This window comes from Trachurus trachurus (assembly GCF_905171665.1).
Source record: "Trachurus trachurus genome assembly, chromosome: 7".
Lineage (NCBI taxonomy): Eukaryota > Metazoa > Chordata > Actinopteri > Carangiformes > Carangidae > Trachurus > Trachurus trachurus.
The window spans coordinates 24006182-24024110 of NC_139901.1; the positions used below are offsets into that span (position 1 = coordinate 24006182).

The 17929-nt window shown below is 43.2% G+C and overlaps 1 protein-coding gene across 9 annotated transcripts in view; it reads left to right on the top strand.

Annotated features, from left to right (window-relative positions):
- Nucleotides 1-17929, top strand: part of LOC310988484 (membrane-associated guanylate kinase, WW and PDZ domain-containing protein 1-like) — a 90523-nt gene that overhangs the window by 55152 nt on the left and 17442 nt on the right. For 4 of the 9 annotated variants that reach the window (XM_083975099.1, XM_083975102.1, XM_083975106.1 and 1 more), the window contains 11 exons: nucleotides 839-1027; nucleotides 2186-2408; nucleotides 2721-2768; nucleotides 3041-3123; nucleotides 3743-3781; nucleotides 5678-5735; nucleotides 5861-5979; nucleotides 7038-7160; nucleotides 7597-7782; nucleotides 8036-8647; nucleotides 15352-15386. In XM_083975099.1, the coding sequence (XP_083831225.1) occupies nucleotides 839-1027; nucleotides 2186-2408; nucleotides 2721-2768; nucleotides 3041-3123; nucleotides 3743-3781; nucleotides 5678-5735; nucleotides 5861-5979; nucleotides 7038-7160; nucleotides 7597-7782; nucleotides 8036-8647; nucleotides 15352-15386 (1715 nt within the window). The remainder of the gene's footprint in view (nucleotides 1-838; nucleotides 1028-2185; nucleotides 2409-2720; nucleotides 2769-3040; nucleotides 3124-3742; nucleotides 3782-5677; nucleotides 5736-5860; nucleotides 5980-7037; nucleotides 7161-7596; nucleotides 7783-8035; nucleotides 8648-15351; nucleotides 15387-17929) is intronic. The other 5 variants (XM_083975101.1, XM_083975100.1, XM_083975103.1 and 2 more) reach the window with 5 other exon arrangements.

The window sequence follows — 17929 nt, forward strand, 5'->3', positions numbered from 1 at the left end:
AAAGAGAAAAATCTGCCTATTCATGACAACATGCTTTACATTAAGGTGTTAAATGTAGCTAGGCATACTATCTTCCTCTAACTGTAGACATTGCCTGTATTTGACAGGCAACCACTGGAGGCTTTAGGATGTCGCTGCCCCAGATCAAGAAATAGTCACAAAAACCCTCTTAAACCTACGAAGTGACATCTGCACACTTTGTTGTTTATGGATTAAACAAAAAGAAATGGCCTACTGTGAGCCTTTAAGCTAACCAGCTGCTGGTTTCCGGCTTCATACTTATTGGACAAAGATGGGAGTGGGAATTTTTGCGTTAAGACTCATCAATTAAAGTGAATGTGCATAATTTCCCCAATTACCTAAATAGTGTTGGCTATATTGAACCTTAGGGCACCGGGGCATCTCTTCATCTGTCATTACAAAGTATACGTCCACAACACCATAAAAAACACTTGATAAAATCTTTGCACCGTCGTTTCAGTCAAAGAGAAGCTGCTAAAACAAGCTGTCTGTTGTGAGCTGCTCCATCGTTTTAGCTCGGTGCTTTCAGAGTCTAGACAATACAGCTCTGCAGCCTCAAAGACAAACTAGAATCGTTTTGCTTTCTCACCAGCTGCTTAGTTCCATGATTTGTAGTCACTCTGTGATCCAGCTTTATGTCTTTTCCTCTCAGCGTAAGATTAGGAGGTTTCATAGATCCTCTGCCTGCTATCTCCCTGTCCCCCATTCTGCCTGTTTTTTTTTTTTTTATCCCTTTCCTCGCTCTCGGTCTCCGTTTCTCCTTCTCCCTCCTTCTGTGTCTCTCTCAAGCATGCTAATGTCCTTTCTTGTTGCCTAGGTAACTATTATGGGACCCCCAAGCCGCCAAGGCAGCCCATCATTGGGACAGTGATTCTCAGTGATGCAGGCTCCCGGCAGTCCACCCCAAAGCGCACCAAGTCCTACAATGACATGCAAAACGCCCGAGTAGTGCCTGCTGACGACGACGATGACGACCAGGCCACGGAAATGAACAACAGTTTTACAGGTGAGGGCGTCGTAGCACCTCTCCAGCCTCTCTCGCTGTTTGCCGAAGTTTGTCCATCTGCACATTTCTTCGTCTCTGCATGTGTAGTAGTAGTAGTAGTAGTATTCTCCATGTGTGTTTGTCCCGGAGTGGATGCTTGTTCAGGAGTGTCTGTGCATACATGTGTGCATACAGGACTACAGGATACAGAAGGAGAGAGACAAAGTGTGTATATGTTTATGATCCTCTCCACTGTTGTACGGTGTCTGGCGGTTACATCATGTCTTTGTGATGCTGATTCCTCTCACTGGGAGCCTCCAAACACTGCCATCTGCCTGTGAGGAGGGGTGTAGTGGGGGAAAGAAGTAGGTTACAGGCTACACTCACAAGATCCATCATTTTCTCTCACATCCTCTCCCACCCGCTTCTTATTTTGTCACTCATATTTACCAAGTGTTTATATTTCTGCCTCAGGTGATGGTTGTATTTCCATGTCACATTTTCTCAACACATCTTAACAGAACTGTCACCTGCATGTAAATTAATCCCATCATATAAATAAAAGAGAAAAACAGGTGACAATATGAGATTTTATGCCAAATCTCCTCTGTTTCTCGACTTTTCTTTCTCATCTGAGCTCTTTCCTGGTTTGTGAGTGTGGTAGTGTGTGTGTGTGTGTGTTTTCTGCTGTGAATCTATGCCCTCTCTGTGTCCCCCTGCCAAGCAGCCAAAGTGTTGAATTAGCATTTGATCAACCCTGAAAGGCCCACGGAAGTGGTGGAGGACACTGGGCCAGAACTGGGGGAGCGAGTGAGGATGGGGGTTGGGATAGCTAGCTTCAGAAGAAAGAGGCTTATGGGTGGAGAGGTAGAAGAAGGTGGGGGTCAGGAAGAGTTTGGGAAAGACTGTTGCTGGAGGAATTAGCATATTCCTGGGGCCCTTTCAGTACACTAGAAATGGGCGGGAGTGAAATTCAGGAGGGGGAAGGGGAGGTTTGGTGGTGGGTCAAGTTGCATGCCTGCTCATGTTATTCTTTTCTTGCATGTACAAGACATAAACTGTGTTTTTGCTCTTCTTTTGTTGTTCTTGTTGTTCTTGTTGTTCTTGTCGTGTTGTGCCCGTTGTGTTACCCAGGATCCTTAGTGCGTAGTCTCTTCCCCTCTCCTTTGTTGTGCACAGGTAACCCTATCGACCAGGACGAGAGCCGTGGCGGCATCCTCCGGCCGTACCCCGCACGAGACAATGCTCCATCCTGTGGTCTGAACAATGCAGTCGCCCCCACAGCGGACAGTGGGCAGCAGACCCTCGCAGAGCCGCAGGTCTCTCCAGAAGACCCGCTGGGACCTCTGCCTGAGAACTGGGAGATGGCCTACACTGAGACCGGAGAACTTTACTTCATAGAGTATGTATCGACAACATGCAACACTTAGCCGTTCAATCTGCTGCACACCCACTCTGAGCACTGCCTGTACAAGCATTTGTCACCACAGCTCATATCCGTAGTTGTTGTTTTCTGTATTTTACCTGCACTATTATCCCTTTTGTTCGTCCAGTGGCTTGTCTTCCCCCATGATTTGGTTTTTAGGCCTCCCCAGCCAACCTGCCCAACCCCCTGGGTGCCACTGCTTTCCTGTTAATCCCTGCATGTCCCGATCTCTAAAGGAGATCACATCCTGATCACCTGACTACCTCCACCTCTCTGTCCTCTCTGCAGCACGGCAAAGGCACACCACCAGGACATGGCTATGCATTTTCAGAGCTTGTATGTTCTTTTCTGCTATCACTGATTTACTGTATGTTCTTGTTTAACAATGGAGGGAAAAGCCAGGTCATTTATTTGTTGATTTCCTGCCTGTTTTCGCTCTGTTACCATCATTTCTCTTTGCAGCAGCCGCCCTCTGTCCTCTGTAAACTTGCTGACGCGGTTTACTTTCTAATTCTTATTGATGCATTTGTGTGCCTCTGCTATGCTTTTATATGTTGCTTTGACGGCCTGTGTTGAATTATTCTGTTGCTTTGTTTGTTTCCTCTCAGCCACAACACAAAGACCACATCCTGGCTGGATCCTCGGTGTAGAGACAAAGCCCCCAGGCCTCTGGAAGAGTGTGATGATGATGGTAAGTTGCTACACATCGTTTACACAATAAAAGTGTACATTCACACCTCTGTGTAGTGGTTCAGGACTCAGTAAGTGGTGCTTTAGGTTTCAGACAGGACGCTCTTTTTGTAAATTGAGCTCTGATATTATTTAACTTCTTAGTTGTCTATCTATAAACAGTTTTATTAGAGTTTTGATTAGGGGATTTGCTGATTTGGTCAACTAAACTGTTGTTGATTCTGTTTTTTTTTGTTTCTTTTTTACACAACTGTTGTCACAAAATGACCTAAATTGTCAAATAATTGGTGTTCGAGAATCTCAGAATGACAGTTGACAACGTGAGTTACAAAGCACAAGCTGCAAAATTGCACCATCAAGTGGTGAAAATGAAAGTGGCACACTGCACTTTCTTGATTGCTTTAGTGTAATTTTTTGTGTCTAGATGTTGTTTCATCCTGTGTAATATCTGTTCTGAGACTAAGGAGTTTCTGTTTTTCCTGTTTGCCTTTCTCTTGGCTGTCACTTCATTCTTTATTTGCTCTTAATTCCTCCATCCCCGACCCACCTCTCCTCTGCTATCCATCTCTTTTCTATTCTTCATTTTGTTTTCTTTGTTTCATCTTGCTTTCACCTTGGAGAAGAAGGGATACATACGGAGGACCTGGAGAGTGATTTAGGTAAGACTTTTTTATTTTTCTGTCTCAAAGACGTACTTTGTTGTATTAGATGGCACAGTTATGACCTATTTATACTTTAAATAGATAATATCTTCAATAGAGGGTTTAAGGCTTATTGGTTGCCATGAATTCATTTTATTCAAACTTTTGTCAAGGAGCTGCAATAGAAAGTGTTTTGATTTAGGTTGGATAAAGGCGAGGTGCAGTCAATTTTTGACCATGGACAGCACTGTTGAGCAGTGTCATAATGTTTGTGTTGTGCGATCAACCTCCTCACACCCTTTTATATGAGACATGTTTGTACCAGCTGCATAAAACAGTGTAAATGGATTGTAATGGCTTTTCACCATTCTCATGCTGAAAACCAAGACGTATATAAACCTGATAAGTTTTGTCTGTATAATGTTAAAAGTGACAATATGTTTGACAATTGGGTTTTATTACATTTCTTGTTGCTTGCTCCGAATGTCTCCTGAATTTCAGCTTATAATGGAGCTTTTTAACATCAATTGCTCCCATTTATCACTGTGATATATGCTGAGGAGTTTTGTATAATAACAAAAACACCATTCTGCCGTTCATTGATCATAGCGTGACTGGCAGGACTTATTTGTCTTGAGATGCACAGAAACACACCTGGAATATGTTATGCTGAGGTTGTGCTGTGAACTTGGGCTGATAGATGTGCTTGGAGTTGCTTCAGAGACTGGCAAATGGCTCAGCTGCTGATTCTCATCCCATATGCAGGTAGAACAAACAACCCCGTAATGGAATGAGAGCTCATTCTCCAACCAGGCCTTGAATGTCTGGCTGAAAGCCTTTATTACCGCTGGCTGCTCAGATGCAGACGGTCTGTGATTATTGATTGTGAAATCCAGTCTCCTATAAAAGTGTTTACTGGACTTGGGAGAAGCCCACAGTAACACAAGGAGGTAATGTCTTTGTCTGGAATCAAATACAGTGAGGTGGAGAACTGAGATGCCAACAGCTTAATGGGAATATATCAGTTTAATGGCCTTCAACTGTCCACCTGTTCCCATGAAGAGTGGTAAGCTGTGTTGTTCAATATGTGAGCACAATACTGTAGTAATAATTACAATCGGCAGACAAAGAGAGACGTCAGCTCTTTGGCTTTTAAATCACCACATCAGTTGACCTGAGCTTTATTGTAGCCTTGTTGTTGTATCTCAGCTCTCACGGCTACTGAGTTTTAGGCTTAATGAGCAGAATAAATGTAATGTAGGCAGCGGGAGAGTGATCCAGGCCATAATTTAGTTCATGTAAACACTTTGAGTTACGCATGTCTGGCATGCTGACTAGATTCGTAAATGTGTTCAACTGGCCCAGCGAGAACCGTTTGTACCCGACGAAGAGCCAATTTGGGTTCAGAACATTGTACTTTTAGTCATGCAATAAAACAGACATTTAAAAAGCAGCATTTAAAAGTGTTGCAACTCCTCGGCAGGCATGAAACCACTGCTAGAATTTAGAAAATATCATGGAAGAAAAACATCTTAGATGACCCTGTTGTACAAAACTAAATGCTTTGTTTTTAGTCGACATTTGATCCTATTTTTGACAAAACAGCAAAATGTGTAACAGTGCCATAAAGACAGAAAGTCCTGCTTGCATAGCACAACACAGTACAGCAGAGCCAACCTCTCACTTATAACTGTGAAGAAAACAGTAGAAGTAAAGTGGACCATCTGACAAATGTAATCCAATACAGTAACACATACCATACCTTCTGCAAATACAGTATAATGGTTATGTTTGCTGTTTTTTGGATGTTTTGATAGAAAGTCAATCCAACCCCCCGCAGCTGCTCTAATGACTGAGGTAAAACATTAAAAGTGTTGTTTTTCTATATTTTTAATGCTGCCTTCTGTATTTCAGAGCTGCCTCCGGGATGGGAGAGAATAGACGACCCAGTGTACGGAGTGTATTATGTAGAGTAAGTCGATCATCAGACTGAACCTTCATGTTAATAAGGACATCTTTTATACACTGCAACTGCCTTTTTTTTGGCTAACCACTCTTTTTTCCTGTATTACCTTGTTTATTCTCTGTCTGTCTCAGTCATATAAACAGGAAGACACAGTATGAGAACCCAGTGGTGGAGGCGCGCCGTCGGAAAATCCTGGAGCAGCAACAGCAGCAGCAGCCGCAGCCTCCAGAAGGTGAGCGGTATATTCGAGGTTCGTTTCCTGCCCTGGCACGGCACCATTTCTTTCTTTCTTCATGTCAGTGAGTGTCATGTCCTTCTGGTGTGTCCAGTGCTCTCCTGGGTTTGGGCCAGGCTGCTTTCCTCCAAATTCATCCTTTGTCAAGACACAATGGAACAAAAAATGCACTAAATGTCAAATTTGACTCCTGTACAAACTTGAAATTTAGCAGCTGGCCCAAGCCTTGGTGTCGTCTTTGGTGTTTAGATTTTAATTTATGTGTTTTAAAATCATAAATGCTATATATCATCTTGTATTTGATCATTTAAGTTGCTTTACCATGAGGGGATGAGGAAGAGTTTTCACTGTGGTATCCAGAGAGTATCAAACCGTGAGACCGGCAGAGCTGCAGAGGGGAGGAGCAGAGTGAGAGATATAAGGAACACGCGGCTCATGGAGGCAATTAAGTTACTTTAAGACCCTTAGCTTTAGACCGAGGCAATTTGTCTCAAAGATCGTACTCCCTCTTGGAGTCAGGTCTGAGCCGACAGTCGTGATAAATGCCCATAAAACTGTTGGCATTAAATCACCTGGCTCTTAATACCTACAGGACCTGCAGGTATTATTTATGCATTACCACTTTGCAATGTTTTCTTCAGTACCAACAAAATCCAATCACAGTAGTCAAAGTATAAATGGTTATGGTACAACAGGGAGCACTTATAGTAAACTTAGTATACATTTGGTATAGTTGTTGATCAGAATATAAAGAACTGTAGGCTACAAAAACCTGTTTCAAGCTGTAGCCTACTGGCTCCATGTGCAAAATTATACTTCTGGTTTAACCAGTGTTACCTATTTCAAACCAATTAATATAAACTTACTGAAATAAACTTTTTATTTAATTAATGACAGTAAATGAAAAACTGACTGCACAAAATGAATCAGATGGCTGAGTGTTTACTGTGCGTGCTTTGAGCTCTGTGTTCGTATCTGTGTTGCTGTTAAGTGTCTATATGTGTGCATGTTATACACATTTGTGCTGAGTGTGAGTATGGATTAATGTGTGTGTTATGATTACGTCTGTACAGAATGGATAGAGGAGCACTCCTCAGCAGCAGCTCCTTTGGCAAACTACGCTCCAAACCACCTGGAGACTTACAGGGACCCGCAGGTGCCTCCAGCTCTACCTCCAGGCCCTGCAGGCGTCAAACGTAAATATTTATTCTAATAGACGCTGTATATACTTTGTAACTACTGCTTGGTTGTTGTATCATGTGCTCCTGACAGGGGCTGTGAGATACATCATGTAGTTTACATGAACGTCTATGTTTACTACATCTATACTGAAAAAACCTTGATTTGTTTAACAGCCTTCTGGACGTATAGTGGGAATAGGACTGAGACCAGATGTGCTGTCAGACACAAATCAAACTGCTGGAGTTGTTCATTCTTCAACAAACACTTTTAATAACCAGACTAATCAATCAGCTGTTCCGGTGCTGGAGCTGAATCCTAACCCTCCTCTCGATCCTGATGAGGGAGACAGCTTCAGGGAGAGATGAATTTTTTAAATGTAGAAAATGTGGAAGAAAATAGCAGTATAAAGTATAGTAGATGTAATAGTTGTTTTCCTCTGGTGCCCTGCAGGAGGGAAGCCTTTCTTCACAAGAAACCCAGCAGAGCTCAAAGGAACTTTCATCAACACAAAGCTGAAGAAGAGTCGTCGCGGCTTCGGCTTCACCGTGGTTGGAGGCGACGAGCCGGATGAGTTTCTGCAGATTAAAAGTTTGGTGCTGGACGGGCCTGCAGCTGTGGACGGCAAGATGGAGACAGGTGCACTTCATAACCATCATCCACAGGGGGCACTGTTTTCATCCAACAAACACTCACACTGTAGTGTTCCCACAACATATGCATCCATTTTCTCTGATGTCCCACCATCGCACGACTGTTATGTGGGCTGATACCAAATAACACCAACAGTTTAACTTTAATATTACCTGACAGATGAACTCAAAACACCTTTAAATAGATGTTAAGTGTGTAAATAACAGTTTTACTAATGGTACTGTTTTCCTTGGTGCAGGTGATGTGATTGTCAGTGTGAATGACACCATTGTGCTGGGCTACACCCACGCTCAGGTGGTGAAGATCTTCCAGTCCATCCCCATCGGCTCCATGGTGGACCTGGCCTTGTGCCGTGGCTACCCGCTGCCCTTTGACCCCGATGACCCCAACACCAGTCTGGTGACCTCAGTGGCGATCCTAGACAAGGAGCCTATCATCGTCAACGGACAGGAAGCGTTTGACTCGCCTTCCAACCAGGGTGGACCCGTTAACGGCATGAGGGAACCCCGGCCGCACAGCCCGTCGGCAGACGTGGCGTCCAACGGTTCGCACGGCTACTCCAGCGACGTGGTCACACTGGCCTCGTCCATAGCCACCCAGCCCGAGCTGATCACCATCCACATGGAGAAGGGAGACAAAGGATTCGGTTTCACTATCGCCGACAGCCTGACGGGAGGGGGGCAGAGGGTCAAGCAGATAGTGGACTATCCTCGCTGCCGCGGCCTAAAGGAAGGGGACATTCTGATGGAGGTCAACAAGCGAAACGTCCAAAATATGAGCCACAACCAGGTGGTGGACCTGCTGAGCAAATGTCCCAGAGGCAGCGAGGTCACCATGCTCGTGCAAAGAGGTATGTATTACATCTTGATGTCAGATATTATTTGTCAGCAGCGGTGGGTGAATAGATGCAGGAGCTGAAGTTCTTTATATGAAAAGACGTGTGATTTCGCACACAAAGAACACACTGCCGGATCTGCCGAAACGACAACAGCTTGAATAGCTGGCACAGAGAGAGTGACATAATGAGAGAGCGGGAGAGAAAAGTGAGGAAGGGAGTGGGCGGCAGGTTGAAAAATTCTCGGACTGGATGGGACGAAGGTAAAGAGACGATGGGCTGAGTTAGCAGAGAATGAGCAGATGAGTGTGGGAAGGAGTGGGAGGTTGGGTAAAGAGGCGAGATGAATGAGAGAGGAGGGGAGGAGGAGCACATTAGGTCAGGGACTCGTACATGTGATGAATACAGATGCTGCTGAGCTGGAACCCCGGGGACCTCGTCAGTCTTCACGTTTGCTATTCTCTTATGTTTCCTATATGATAATTTGGGTTTTGTGAGGGGTGTGACTGTTCATCATTTCCTCAGGTGGTGTTTTATTTTTGAATTGCTCTTCCTGGAATAAATAAGTGAGAGGAGATTAGAGAGAGAGAGAGTCTCACAGAAACAGAAAATGCTTCAATGTTTCATTGTATTTGATGAAAATATTGGGCTTATATTCGGATGTTTTTAATGTGTGCTACTGGAGCAACATACAGATTTTTAATGATGGATGCTGCTTTGCTGCTTGGATCCACCAGCCTTCTCCCCACTACGCAGTGCTGTTCATGGTCTCACACCTATGGCCTGGAATGACCGAGAGATAAATGTTTCTCTCATTGAAACGTCAAAACAAACCAGATTGTTTGCCCCAGAGTAAAGTATCCAGGCTGACACCGAATGACACACGAGGTCTCTCATTTGTGTCCCGTCCTTATTGTTGTTAAATTGCTGTCCATATCGGCTGACCCAGAACTCTTTCAGTGGCAGGTTGGAATATGCACCCTACATCAATTATGCCCACTAATGAGTTGACCTTGTGCACTGCTGCTGGAATAACATTGCTGTATTGTGTTAAATGTCAGCATCATTATGAGCCTGTGTGTGTGGTATGTCTGCGAGTGTGTGAGTGCGAACATGCTTTTTCGACCAAACTGTTTCTTCATTGAACAAAAGGAGGTAGTGGTTTCAAATACTATGTTTATTCAGCAACTAAGATCAAGTTTGATAAGTTAGGATTTAAGTTGTAAAATGTCAGATCAAGGAATAAGTAAAGAAAACTTGGAATCTGAACAAGCACCTGACAGCTTTAACAAGTGAGAGAAAAATGCGATATAATCTGAAGAATTTGCCTTAAAAACAACAACATTAAATTGAATATCATTGAGGAAATGATGCTGAATAAACTGACCACCAGTGTGACATTTCAAAAACGTTTTTTTTTATTACATAAAGTTTAGGAGAGATTGAGAAATAAATATGCACAACCAAAGCAGATTTGTGTGACTCTGGCAAAGATGAAAAACTTGCAGAGCTGCATTTCCAAAGCACAAGAGCTCCACAGATGGATGACGAGAACTGATAACATGCTCTGCTCTCATATTTTCTATTTACATTGTAGTGCTATAAATTCACCACACTTCCCTCGCACAGCCTGACAAGATTCGAACTAACAGTGCAGAGTCTGACACAGACTGTGACCATGATTTCGTTATTTCCACCTCGCACATTGACAGTGGTGATTGTCATCATTCACAACTGCTGTTTAAAGGTGCCTTTAGTCATTCTTAAATCCTCAAGACTTCTATATATAATCCTAAACTAAATACCTTTGGGAAGTGAAAACATCTCATTGCGAAACTGTGGCAGTAATTTTGCAACATTTTACTGACTAAACAGTTAATTAATTAATCCAAAATATAAAGGGCAGATGAATCAGCTATAAATATAATCATCGGTTGTAGCTGTACCCGATAATAACAGCTCTCAGGACCGAAGATCAGTGCATGCGTTTCTGTCTAAAGTATAATGCACTGACCTCTCAAGTGATTGCTAGCAGCTAGTGCATAGTCATTCATTCACAACAACAGTTATGGGAGCAAAGAGGAGCGAGGTAAGGCAGATAAGAGGAACGAGCAGAGGATGAGAAATAGGAAGACTGGGGATCATGTTTTGAGAAAGTAGAGGTGGAGGATTAGAGGAAAGAGTCTGAGATTTGCTGAACAGCACTGGAAGTTCAGCTCGGGGAGCGTATATGAGGGGATTGGTTTAGAGAAGTATTGACGGATGAGTGGAGGAGGGGAAGGAGGGGGGAGGAGGAGGAGGAGGAGGAACAAGGTGGACTTCAGTTGGAGGAGAAGAAGCCTTAATCTGTTCATCTGTGACTCATCAATCCGCGCTGTCTGACTCTGAATCAGCAGAGGGCACAAAGCGCAAGGTCAAACAAACAGCATCACAGTGATTTCCCCGCAGTGATTTGTTTTATTACAAGTGTTTGCAGTTGATTGAGTTGTGTCACAGAAGTCACAGTTATGCAAAAATGAATATTCAGATTATAGATACAGATTTATATCCTACAAAATGTCAGTATCACTGTTTAAAAAAAAAAAAAAATCACATTGTCTCAGTCAGATTCAGACTGAGCTGCCTGTGTGTTCAGACAAGTGAGGAAAATATATGTTATAAAACTGCACTTGAACAGTTTATAGTCTTATTGCCCAGGAGGCAGCATCACTCTGGACTTAACAGTGTCAGAGCACAGTGCTCGTGGTTAATCTTAGAGAGATACACTGACAGTTCAGAAGATGCACAAATAAATACAGTCCGAAGTGTGTTTGCGGCTACACATAATTTTCATAAATCTGTAGTACACTGTTCCAATACCTCATTGCTCTGTGCTGTAGCAGAGGAGTGTGTCTCAACTGAACACAGTCACATTTTGGCTTTTGGATTGTCCAATAAACCAAACGTGTCAATTTTGTGGTTGTAGGTACAAATGTAATTTGTGCAATGGCAATGCAATGGAAAAGAGCAGGATAGGTTGTTTGCGTTAATGAAGGGAATAAGTTGCTACAGAGCAAGTACAAGTGTAGTGACAGAAGAAAGTTAGTGCAAGTCTAATTAGTGTTGTAGTGTTTTTACTTATTTATTTATTCTTCAACCTCTTCATCAAACTGCACAAATCCAAAAGGTCTCATTTTTTAAATTAAATATTTCTTAATTAAACATCCCACTCCTCACTTGCCTTCTTCATCTGCAGCGAAGTGAAATGTGTTCAGTGAGTGTGATCCGGTCCAGATATCTGCATGTATAAATATGTACAGGCTAAAAAAAAAAAGATGCATTGTTACCTTTGCGTCTCGTCGTCTAAGACATGTTATTTTTCAATAAAATTTTAAAGACAACATCTGGCGTTCACATACACAGGAACCTCTCCTGTAAAAGGAGGCCAGGCCAGCCTCCTCCATCTTGTCTTCCCATCGTTGTTGCCATGACAATCGTGCACAGCACTCCTGTCCCCTGAGAGACCGAGAGAAAGAAGAGAGAAAATGAAAAGATAGAGGGAGGGGAAATAAAAATGTGGAGGAAATGAAGGCAGAGGAATGAAATGTGAGGATAACGGACAGAGAGGAAGAGCGATTCAGAGTAGGTGAAGAGATGAAGACAACTGGATAATAAGACGGTCGTATTAGTGGAGCAAGGACAAATGTTTACTCAACAAAATGGAACATTACTCATGTTGAACGCCCTCTAACAATGTATATTAAAAACCTGGAGGAATGTGTTCGCGTGTGTGGGCTCTTTTATAGACTCTCCAAGGCCACAGATTCAACAGCATATTGGAACAGCGGGCCATTCACTGTCCTCATTTTTCTGCATGTTATTGAAACTCGTGCTCCGGTTCTGCTGCTCACCAGTGAAAGCAAGTGTTGGCAGGTTTGATTTCTTAAATTCAGTCTTTATGAGAGGCAGTTTTTTTTCCCCCTTTTGATAGACCATGCACATGGCAAGGACATGGACACAGGTCCATCCACGTGTTTATCCCCAGTACTTGCTCACCTACTCTATAACTGGGCTTGTGCTGAGTAATTGATATTAAGACCTGTTCTCTTAGAGGTAGCATATTTGTGTGGTACTGTCTCTCCATTCATGTTGCCCATTAACATACTTATCTGTAATTGTGCCAGTTGTTACAAGGATACCTCACTGTCCTACTGTAAAAGAGGCAAAGGAAGCAGCTTCCTCCACTGATGCTCAGAGCTGGATTAGGTCAATGTGCAACCGACAACTCTCTCTCTCTCTCTCTTTTACCTCCAGTTTGTTTACTTCCTCTTCATTTGAATGATAATGGACACAGTCTTAGATGTTCTGGTGAAAGGTTTCCTCAATAAAAAATAAAATCAAGCCTTTTAAGCCTCTGTTGCATTCTAAGTGATCAGTTCAGCCTTTTAAAATGGAGCAGCTTTCTGATGAGCAGAGCTTTACCGTCATTCAGCAGCTTCAGCAGAGTAAAAAAAAAAATCAGGATTATGGCACCGCTGCATAATATAAATGCTCTGCATATTTGTGTGTGTGCTCGTAAATGCAGGGCTGTATATAGCTGAAAACTCACCTTCTTGCGTATACCTGCTCGAGATGATATTACATATGTATAGCATGCATGCATATATGGATGCTTCTGCAGAGTTGCGTGTGCAGGAACATGCAATTCCCATATTTCTTTCACCCTGGCCTCTGTTGCTCATAAATGTTACATACAGCCGGTTTCAATCAAGTCCGCGTTACACGTATGCATCAGCGTCACAATGCCAGAGTGCGTTAAGCAGATTTTAAGACTGCATCATGAATGAAGATGCGTTCACACGGAGCAGCTTGTAAATCAGCTGTTCTTGCTGACACAAGCCACAGTGGAAGATTCAATTTCTTGAATTTTAATTCCGCTTCAGCCCCACGCTCACATTTATCAGCCATATGGCGAAAGTTAAATTCAGTTTCTATATGCTTAATGCTAATTATGTTGACCTTGTCACTATAGTTTGGAGATTTTTGGAGGGTGAGTCAAAGTGAAAGGTTTGTTGGCCTTCCATACGGTGTAATTTAGGGATCCAGGGTCACATAACCTGCTGTTTAAATGGAAAACACTTAATATTGACATCTTGACCCTCTGATATGTGTCCTCCCCGGGTCAGATACACACATAACACACACCCACTCAGAAAAGAATTCATCACAACGTCAGCACCTGAGACGTTTCACTTGCTCCAGTAACTTGCAGCCCGTAATCTGAGAGAGAGAGGGAGAACAGAGAGGATAAATTATGAATCATGTAGAGAGAGGGGCTTTGCAGCAACAGAGAGTTTTAACATTTAATGATTTTTTGCCAATGCAGCAGAAAGAACCTAAGATGGATGCTTGCATGTTGTTGCATGTGTTAATGTCGCTGGAACCTTCCATTAATACTTCCAGTAGGTTTTTTTCTTCCCTGTGCATGCTGGGTAGGAGAGGAAATAATGCGTTTTCATCGGTCACAATAGCAGCAATGAAGGCGAATGAGGCTGTAATGGATCAAAGGTTGGGAATTAATGTAAATGTGCCGCTCGCTCCCCGTATTTAACAAAGTAGACTGCTGCCAGTGTATACTGAACTACTTGATCGCCTTGGCAACAGCAACTCTTTGTCCCAATCCTGCCTCATGTTGTTTGTGTACTCATTTGTCTATTTTTGTCTGGATATACGGTTTTGTAGTAAACGGCAGGAGAGGGAATTTCTTGGAAAGTGGCGAATCATCTCCATGTGTGTGTGGTAAATAATCAGCTTGAGTCTGAATGAATGGCTTGGTGTTAATGCCGCGTGTGTGATGTATAGAAATGAGTTCCTGGGTTGTGATGAATGTGGAAAAAAAAGAAGAAGGGAGTTAATTAGGAATGTGGATTATTCCCTACACCGGTATACTGAGAGTCCTCTCCCCTGACAACTGGCTCTAAGTATTAATATTTCATTAGCACAAATGAGATTGATCTTCTTTGGTGACTCTCTACAGTATGTTAACTGGTATCTAAGAGGGAGGGGGATAGAAACAGATACAGGGAGAGTAAGTTATGGTGTATGGGAGAAGAGGAGGGGGAGGGAACAAGAGAAAAAAAGAAGGCAGGGAGAGAAGATCTCAATGGAAGCCTTGAGCAAAGCAGAGGAGAGGAGAGGAGAGGAAACAACTCTGTAGCTGCTCAGAAGATGAGTGTAGTGAGGCTGAAGATCAGGCTTTCCCTTTGATATGAAACTCAAGCTGTTGAGCTCCTTCTCAGTTGAGATTCTGCTGGAGAGGTTGTGCTGGAGACAGCTGGCGAGCAGACTGGGGGGGGGGACCTGTAGCTTGGACCGGCAGTCCGGGGCTGCTGCAGCATCAGTCAGCCTGTCTAATGCAGATAGATCAGGTGCTCCTCTCCTAATAGCACGGGTGAGAGCGGCGAGTGGAGCGGGATACAGCACAGGGGGAGGAGATCACTTAGATTAGCGAGCAGCCTAGCGCAGTGTGTTGCTCAGAGAGAGAAAGCAACAGAGGAGGAGGAGGAGGAGGAGGAGGAGGAGGAGGAGGCGAGAGAGCTGGGCCAGTTTGCGTTCTGCTCTGCAGCAGGAAACTCAAGGGTCCATCCGTTCGTCCTGGGGAGTTTTTTGATCAGAGGGGACAAGGGAAGAGCACCGCAGGTCATTAATGCTCTCTCTGTCTCTCTGCCGATGTTTTGCAGGAGTGGTACCAGCCAAGAGGAGCCCAAAGCTGGTGGTAAGTACTGTGATCTTCATCTTCTTTTGTGTGTGTGCATGTTCGCTCAACTGAGTGAAAGGAGAGCTATTTAAAGAACAAAAGACACAGTGATATGATATCTAACTCTTGCTCTACTGCTCTGCAACCCAGAGCTTCAGAAATCTTCCAATTTTATCCTGCTGCCACCATCCCCTCTTTACTTCTGCCACTTTGACTTTCTACGTTCTTCTTTTGATTTGATTGTTTCCCCTTTTCCCTTTCTCGGCCATGTTGCAATTTCTTTGTTTTACATCCTCTCTTCTTTTCTACATCCCTCCACTCCTGCCAAGCTGCCATCCTGTGACTGATTAAGCATAGCCTAGGCAGAGCAGTGTAACAGTGACCAGCTGTTGGAGAGGGCAGACAGCCACAGCTGAGGGATGATGGGGGAGAGAGAGAGAGAGGGAGAGAGAGAGAGGGAGGCATGAAGCAAAAATAGGAGGAAAGGATGAGTATGAGAGAGGGAAAGACCTGTGTGGAGATGGTTTGTCTAACAGCACTTAGTCACTATGATAGCCCACAGATACAGAGGACGCACAGAGGCTAACGGACAGGGAGGAGGGCGCAATGATGACAGAGGGGGCTGGAAGCAAAGAAGAGGGAGACTGGGGAAAGCTGGAGGAGATATTGCAACAGATTGCATTGTGACTCGTGTAGTTGTGATGGATCAGAGAGGAAGGAAGGGGTAGGAAGGTGGGGAGAAAGAGGCAAAGAGATCGGATCTATGAGCAACATGGGGGGTCTCTCAGTTCCAGTTATACAGGAGTTTAAAGAGCAAACGCCTCCTCGTTTTTACGACTCATCTCATCTGATAAAAATACAAAAAAAATCGATACAGGCTCAGAAGAGATGCCAGAGCAGCTTTAAATTACTGTCACCCTGTTTCACCCTCAGAGAGCCAGCGAGTTATAGTAGAAAGACGTTTCCTCAGGACAGGCTATTCCAAGGTCACTGACGGGTTCAACTCTTCAGTGGGGAAAAAAAAACAAAAAAAAAAACATTGTCCTGTGCCTCTTGATCAACATTAAAAGCCCTCCCCTCAGATGGCTGGATATTAGGATTAGGATTAGTTGGAAATGGTATCAGTCAGAGCTGCGGTTGTCACCTATTCAGGTCACATGGCACGGTGGATGGAGGAGGGGTGGCTGCTTTTAGGGGGTCGGGTGGGACCAATAGTGGTCTTGCCTGACTGTCACTTTGGATTAGCTTTCCACTGAGGAAAAGCCAGTTTTTTCCCCTCTCTGTGTTATGTCAGTGAAATGTCACGCTGCATGCAGCTTCGTGTCAACCCAGAACAACCATTTTGCCTCCAGTTCAGAATCTAAATAGATGCTCACAGTAAACTCCCATATGTAAGAGAGACTATGCTGTCTCAACCCATTAAGCAAGTCTCCAGTGATCAAATTCTGCATGGCTGTTGTCCTCATTAAGAAGCATTACTGGAATATTTGACCCTTCATCTCATTCGGTGTGATGAGTGAGACAGTGGGAGACAGCGCCGTGACTTCTCTATCATTTCATGCACTAGTTTATTATTCACATCAGATAGAAAATGATTCAGTTGTTGTTAGAGCCCTCTCACTGTCGGTAATTACATTTTCTCAGCGAGGCTCATTTTTCATAAAAGGTTTTATAATGTGCATCTGCAAAAATAATGTGGTAATATGTATATTCTGTGTGGGTGCAGAAACGGAATACCAAGATCATAAAAAACAACAAGTGCATATAGCAGAGCAATAATAGGCCATAAAAATGTCATGGTATTATTCTATATATTGTCCAAGAAGGACCAAAAAAACAAAAACTCTGCTTAAACAACACAGAGGGCTTTATTAATAATAGTGTGTGGATTCAGGCACCAGTTGCATAATGAAATATGATTCAGTGAGTCCAGTCCAGCTCAGAGCTGTGAGGCTGAAGGAATAACTTTAACTTTCACACTTCAAAAGTCATCACAATGATAGTTATTTCATCTTCTGCATGCAACAACTACAAGGTAAACAGGGCTGCCAATGTTTTTCTTGTATGCATATATAGCACTTTTAGATTAGTGCATTACAAATAAAATGTATTGTTATTATTATTATTACTTTTTATTCAAAATTCAAAAAAATTCATATTGAAAAAAAATTATAGGCTCTACTCACTTTATGGTCCAATTTAACCCACTGAATGCCATGTTGACCTGTTATTAAACTATGCAATGAGTAAAAAATAAATAAGGGCACATGTGAGCAGCCCTAAGCTGATGGGAAGTTTCCCTTTTAAAAAGCATTCATAATAACATTCCCTGTTATCAAGGTGTTTCCTGTAGCACCTCTATCAGTGGCTGGAGATAGAGCTGATGTGATGTTGTGGTTAGATGTAGCAGAGGTAACCGGTCCTGGTTAGGACAACATTGGGTTGCAGTTCAGTGACTGTTCAGATTTACGTAAGAGAACACATATCACAGTCTTCAACACAACACCTGAACCACAACTGGTGCATCTGTGATGTGGCGTGAGGCCTTTCCTATTCAAATC